Below are 7,266 nucleotides of genomic sequence, written 5' to 3' on the forward strand. Positions count from 1 at the left end.
AATAAGGTGGAGGTAAGCCTGCATACAAATGTAGCATCAATGGCACTGCTTGAGACCTCTAGCTCAACACATGCGGCGTCAATGAATAGCATGCTTTGTTGAGAATGTACGTCTGAGCCAGAAGAGGAGAAAAAAAACAGTCTAAATATGATGCTTTTCATCTGAGGTTTTCCATCTCGGTTAAATGATTCATTAGAGTCAGAGATCATTTGTATGCATCAGCTAGCCCTGAGGGTATGAAAACAAGGTGTGCAGAAGAATCCGCAACAGCACTAAGGGGAGTGGGGGAAGGGGCTCATACGAAACAGTCCGTTCTTACATCATATCCTTTTGTTGTTACGTCTCCCTCCACAAAGTCTTTCTGGTATGTCTTCCTCTCCCCATACATCTCAGATTCCCTCTCAACATGTTCCTTTACTCTTTCCTAGCTTAGTTTCTCACTATTGTCCTGCCTTGCTTACTCTTTGACTCCAGCTCATTTTCAATCCCCCATATGTTTCATTCAGTGTCACCAGCTGAGATATTGATTGTGCCCACACGTTTCAAAATAATGACACGGATGAAAGTATTGGCAGCTGAGTCGAAACTCTGCGAGCAACTTCTAATTCAAACAAAGTTTAGCTAATCACAGTTGATTTCTTTTTATGTTTCAAACCAAGTCCTGCTCAAAGACAAGACTGAATCTATTTCTGTCAAAGCTTAAAAACAGAGCCAGATATGGATTTAATGTGAGACAGATGATGAAAACAAACTCCTCAAGACACAGATTGAAACTGAAATTCCCTAGAAACTAGATGTACAGTATCTTTCACACCAAATGACAATAAAGTAATTAATGTCATCCACAAATTATCTTCTTTCACTGCATTTCCTTTAATTACAAAATAGTTGATGACACCATCAATGTGGACACGCTGCACACATTTTCATTTCACAGATTATAAAATCAAACGTTTCACATCTTCAAATGTATCAGTGCTATGATAACGACAGAACGGGAGAGTGGGTGAGGAGGAGAAGTTGATTTAAAAGTGGTGATGCATGATATTTCATGTGAGCGACACAGAGCTCGAGGGTGGGTGATAGGCTACTCTGCAACCTCTCATGAGCATCATGCACAAACCTCATGATTATGTGGCATTATGGCACTAATTGGGTTAATATTGCTTTCATTTTAGAAGAAAAATGCAGAAGGAGACAGACAGACAGAGAGACAAACACATCTTTCACTCATTCAAGTTTTCAGCTAATTTAAAACAAGACAATGTTTACTACAATTTAATTATATATGTGCTTGTAACCATTCAAAACAAACAGAGACAGCGAAGCATAATTGCTAACCACCACTGCACAATGGTATGCTATTAATGCATTTCAGTTAGAGGGTGATGGATTGCAGTGTTTTTTTCAAATTTATTGGAGTTGATAAATATTTCAGGAAAGAATGGACTACAATTTAACTGAAAAGCTGCAGATGTTTTTTTTTATTTTTTTAGAAACGTGAGGTTAATGCTTTAGTAGTCTAGCAGTCATGGCAGATCTTTTTCATTTGGCTGTAACCTTTAAGGCCCCGACAACAGGTCATTCCCTGATGTCCCGTTGAGCTATGGTAGCAGGGTTAGCCCGTTACAGCAGTTACATTGGCAGCATAAATTTCCTGGTGTGGATTTTTAGAGCCTCAGGACGTTGTTCATAAAGTCACATTAAATGTTTTTTTTCCCAATTCTTGATCCTTCAGTGACTCAAAACGTACTTATGTCTAACTATTGGCCATAGAGATAAGAATGATTAGGTTTTCTTGGTAAACAGGAATGTCAGGGGTTTGGGTCTGGGGATTAAATAGCCAAATATTTCATTTTTTGTTGTATGGTATGTACATAAGTCAAACAGGGACCACAATACAGCGGGATAATACAATACACCAGAGAAAAATGCCTGATAGAAAATCCATGTTAAACAAAAAGAAAAGAAAATATGGAATAAATTGGGTATACTGGGAACTAATCAAAATAAATGTATTCTCAATCACTTCAAATGCATATTTTAATAAAAAATATTTGAGAGAAACACCTTATTGTTCACAAGATACTCAAGATTCTTTCCTGCATAAAGAATAAATAATGTTGTTTTTTGTTTGCTCGTTATAGGATGTCCAGAAAAAAAACAAAAGCAAAACTGAAGATCGAGCCAAAAAAGATTTCACCAAAGGGACACTATCAACAAAAGAGATATGTGATCAATGACAAACCGCTGATGAATGGAGTCAGTAGTCTACATCAGGATTAGTTTCAACTCTTAAAATGGAGATCCTTTTTTTTTGGAAGAAAATACAATAACAGACGATAAGCTCTTATTTTGATAATGTCACACATACAGTCTTCTAAGGGAGTCGTTCAACAATCACAGACGCGATCTTGTTATTACCCTGCCATCACGGTTGTTACATTTGTATATATTTATAGTAAAACAAGAGCCTAAGAGTAAAATAGCCAACAACATCTGAAGCAAATGAGTTATTGCAATATCTGTTCATGGATTGATGAGAAGTTAACATAACAGTTGCCTGGCTAAGTAAAAAACATGGTACCACCACATCCACCAGCCACAATTCCAACAGCCAATCACAGAGCGCCGCCACGAGCATATCATGCAGCTGGAAATTATGTCTGACGTTATTTCTGTGCGACATGCCGATGGAATCGAACAGGCACCAAACAAAAGTGTTGCATGTTGACGGCATCATCTGAATGTTAACAATATGTTATGCTGTAATGTTGGCTCTCAAGAAATGACCTGTCGGCAGCTACGTATGTTTAACTTCAGTCTCTGACCCACAAGTCCATTCAACACATCCAGCTAAGCATTGACGCTTAGCAACGTTAGCATTAGCGAGTAGCTAACATTACAATATTAGCTAACGTTACCTAACTTGAATTACCGGTTAACGGTTATTCTTACAGCGTTTTAGCTTTTTTTCTGACGGCGGTATGAGTTCTGGTTATGGTGGTCGAGGAGGGAGAAGAGGCAGAAGAGGAGGTGGAGGATCCAGAGATGGAAGCAGAGAAAGACGGGACAGAGGAGGTTCGAGTGGACACAGTTCCGAATTTGACCAGGACCGAGGAGGAGGAGGTGGACAATGGGACCGTCCTCCTCCACACCTGAAGGGACGTGAGATTGGTATGTGGTACGCAAGATACGGAGCCGTGAGGAGGAAGCAGGGTGACCGGAGATCGGTATGTATTGTGTTTGGTTGCGTGCTCTTGCACATTGTGTTGAGCTGGGAAGGTTGTCACTCCATTAGAAACATCAGGACCTTAAGCACAGATATGAGTCTGAGGCACTCTGAGGGTGACAGTTCCCTCCTAACTGATTTATTAACCCCTGTAGTAGACACCTGATGTAAAGTGTGGGGCATATGCTGATTTAATTGAAAAATGGTTAAAAGCACAAAGTCTATGTTGCAGAAATTTACACCCTAATCGGTGGGCAAAATCCTGCAGATAGGTGGTACATCACCCAGATCCTGACACATCTTATTATAGCTTGATCAATTTAGTGAATAGAGACACCTTCCCTGAATGTTTTTTTAAACTTTGAGTCATGAAACTGCATTAAGTTGTTTGATGTTATCAGAGCCGAAGAGACATGTGTTGATTTAATTTACTGGGTTGTGTGAATGGGCGTCTAAAGTCTGAGGGTGACAGAATTGGTTTCAACCCTTAAAGCAAGCCAATCGTATTCACGGTACATGGCAGAGGAGTTACAGTAGAAGTTGCATAGTGCTAAAAGAGCAAGTAATCATTCAGCTATCACTGAAATGCAAAAATCACATAACAATGTGTATCGCTGTTCCATGGATTTCACATTTCAGAGGGATTCAGTTGGATTTTTCAATAATTCACTCATAACATTGCTTCAAACAGAACGCTGGTGTCACATTTGTAAAGGTTAACTGTAATGTTACGACTGAACTTTCCCCTTTTCATGTCCGTGTGCAGCGGGCGGTGGTCCAGATGGATGAGGCCAGAGAACAGCATATTACCAAGCTGCTCAGCTCTGTCCAAAATGATCACCCTGGTTCGTGGAGAGATGCGAGAGCCTCTACGTCTAACAGCTTGCGGACAGCTGCAAATAGCAGCAGCCATTGGTAAGAACAGCTTGTATAGCTATTCTGTTCAAGACTTGCACAGTGTCATTTTTTCAGATGCGAGTGCTGTTAAAAATGTCACTCTGATTTGTGCATGCAGTTACTTCGATGGGGACATGTCTGAGGAGGAAAAACAGAAGATTGAGCTCAAATCTGAGGACGAGGAGGAAGAAGTTACTCCAGGCCAGAAGAAAGCAACTCACAAATCGCAACGGTAACTTTGCAAGCAAATATGATTCATTGTTCCAAAAAATATAGTTCAATATTTGATGGTGTTCCATGCCACAATCACAGAACAACCAATATTGTCCGGTGATCCACCGTATCGTGGATATTTACGCACTTTATTGTTTTTCCGTTCAGTTACTTCTCCCATGCAGTTGTGAAAGATGAGCCTCCAGACACATGGGATGATGAAGAGGAGAAGGAGAAGGAGAAGGAGGAGAAAGAGGCGCTGAGAAGGAAAGACAAGGACCTGGAGTTCTTAATCCAGGAAGTAGCCAGAGACGGTTCACTTGATGACCGCTTAAAGAGAGACCTGCAGACCAAGAAATCAGATACAAAGTACAAAGAAATGCTGGTGAGCATACAGATTAGTATCAAGTTCATGATGTTGAATGTAATGATTTTATCATGTGTCTACAAATATTAAGATGTCCACTGCACCAGACTTTTATTGTTGGTTTGATGCCCAACATCATTTATATTTCTTTAGATAGGATGCATACCATCCAATTAAAAAGGTTGCATGATTATTTATGTGGGGAAGATTGGGTTAGTAAAGAAATGAAGAGTGGAGTAAAAATAACCAAAGCTCAAACACAGCATATGTTTCTTAATAATTAGTAAAAACCTGCCCGTTAATTAGAATTTGATTCTTTGCCTTGTTTTGTACTCTGAGTTTTACCGGTCAACAGATGTTTATCTTTATGGATCTGAATAGTTTAATATAATACAGCGTAAGGTTGGGAAGGATGGAGAATTAATATCTCACAGGAATATTATATCCCACATGTAAAATATTGGGAAATGTTTTAAAAATGAAATTACAGAGCAGATTAGTCCCAATATCGTAATGTCACATTATTCCACTGAGTGAATATTGAGGAATTACTGAATTGTCAACCCACTGTTCAGAATCTGGTTTGTAAGATTGGAATAAGAGATGTTTTGGTATTTAAAAACTGTACTCATCATCAAGTCATAAAGAAAGAACGTCTGCTCTTCATTTTATTAATTTTCTTCAGTCTTAATTAAGAAATGTTTCAAATGTCTTTGCCTTCAGAAATTCAGGGAAAGACTACCATCTTATGGCAAAAAAGAGGTAAGTTTTTGATTCCACTAACTCTTGAAAGCAAACACTCTTCCGCATGATTGTGTATTCTGCTAAATTAAATCTTAGCCTCTTCATCTCATGACCTTTCCTCTCATTTGCTTCCATCTTTCTGTACTCAGGAGCTGGTTGAGCTTATCAACTCGAACCGTGTCCTGGTGGTGAGTGGGGAAACAGGGTGTGGAAAGACCACCCAGGTTACCCAGTTCATCCTAGATGACTACATCAATAGAGGTGTGGGCTCAATGTGTCGTGTGGTCTGCACGCAGCCTCGCCGCATCAGTGCCATCTCGGTATGTACTTTTTCGTTTTCTAGCTCTGTGTTGAATCGCATGTTGCTTTGAGCATACCAAGGACAGATGTGGTTGTGTGATATTATGTTTATGGGCTGCGTATGTCATTTCCTGCATCTGTCATGTAACTTCGATGGATATTCTTCACTAATGCTGATCGTGTTCTTACATATTTTTGTGGGTCCTCCCTCTCAGGTAGCAGAGCGTGTAGCATCAGAGAGGGCAGAAAGTGTAGGAAATGGAAATTCTTGTGGTTACCAAATCCGCCTGCAGAGGTAAGGAAGTCTCTTCAAACATATGTTGTATAATGTAATCAACATAACTGATGCTATAGCAGCATCTACGCTAAGCTCTTTAGGAGCCGCTGTTGTTAGTTAGAACCAACAGTCGCCTCTCACACACCTAAACCACGCCCATAGCTGCCAGTCGCTCGAACAGAATGTTTTCCAGCTGATTGGCCACATTTACACACATGGGCCGCCACTGCCTCATTATTGATTTATGTTGGGACACAGCAGCACAGACCGCAACGTCACAACCGCACACACACACACACACACACACACACACACACACACACACACACACGTCATCGGTGTGGAAGTTCATCAGTGTGGTTCCGAGCGCCGGAAGTGACGGAGCTAGCTAACGGAATGCGGAGTAGGTTTAAGCGGGAGGTCAATCAGAAAAGTAAAGAGGGACGCCAAACAGACAAGTTCATGCTCCGACAGGACGCTCTCACCGCCATGTTGGATTTGAGTGTCGTCGCCATTTAAACAGAAGGCGAAGGAATGGATTGGTTTATGGGCTAAAATATAATAACCTCTCGTGGTAGTGATATCACAACGCTACAATGCCACTGATATAATGATAATATAATAACCTAATAATGCAAGCACACCCTTTCGAAGAGCAATGTCTGCACAATGCCCAAGTCTTATAATGGGAGGGAAGATGGTTTATTCTGCATCATGTTGGCTGCAAGTGTTGTTGATGCTTTTATTAGATTAGATTGTTTGTTAGCCACACAACCAAAGCCAGTGGAATTTGTTTGTGGTACAGTATTTTGTTCTCTTTAGCAGAAATACATAAATGGATAAAATCAATATGTAAACAGACGCATGTAAACACAAAGTCCAATATCGAGGTCAACAAAAATGACCGAGGTCAAGTCCATTTATTGTACAATAAGCCATTAATGTAATTATTGTGACAGGCCTACATGTAACATATTACAAAATAAATTTGTGATAAATCAAAAAGCCATGCAGCAAACCTGCTGCCAGTGATGCAGTAAAAACTGTACACATTACAGAGACCAATTACATTACTTATTAGAAAGCATTTTCTTTATCGACAACATTTTTTAGCAACATCAATCTCAGCTTTATGTGAACTTCTGTGTACAGACTGAGCATCAATATGTCGCTGCTTTGAAATAATCTTTGTGTGTGTGTGTGTGTGTGTGTGTGTGTGTGTGTGTGTGTGTGTGT

At 40.0% G+C, this 7,266-nt stretch overlaps 1 protein-coding gene across 1 annotated transcript in view; it reads left to right on the forward strand.

Annotated features, from left to right (window-relative positions):
* Positions 1-2,689: 2,689 nt before the first annotated feature.
* Positions 2,690-7,266, forward strand: part of dhx36 (DEAH (Asp-Glu-Ala-His) box polypeptide 36) — a 22,007-nt gene continuing 17,430 nt past the window's right edge. Inside the window, exons 1-7 of the mRNA XM_031860627.1 lie at positions 2,690-3,233; positions 3,999-4,147; positions 4,248-4,361; positions 4,511-4,727; positions 5,433-5,471; positions 5,603-5,773; positions 5,969-6,048. Coding sequence (XP_031716487.1) covers positions 2,988-3,233; positions 3,999-4,147; positions 4,248-4,361; positions 4,511-4,727; positions 5,433-5,471; positions 5,603-5,773; positions 5,969-6,048 — 1,016 coding nt within the window. The 5' untranslated portion in view covers positions 2,690-2,987. The remainder of the gene's footprint in view (positions 3,234-3,998; positions 4,148-4,247; positions 4,362-4,510; positions 4,728-5,432; positions 5,472-5,602; positions 5,774-5,968; positions 6,049-7,266) is intronic.

Source organism: Anarrhichthys ocellatus, unplaced genomic scaffold (assembly GCF_004355925.1).
Source record: "Anarrhichthys ocellatus isolate YVR2014 unplaced genomic scaffold, GSC_Weel_1.0 scaffold24, whole genome shotgun sequence".
NCBI classification, from domain to species: domain Eukaryota; kingdom Metazoa; phylum Chordata; class Actinopteri; order Perciformes; family Anarhichadidae; genus Anarrhichthys; species Anarrhichthys ocellatus.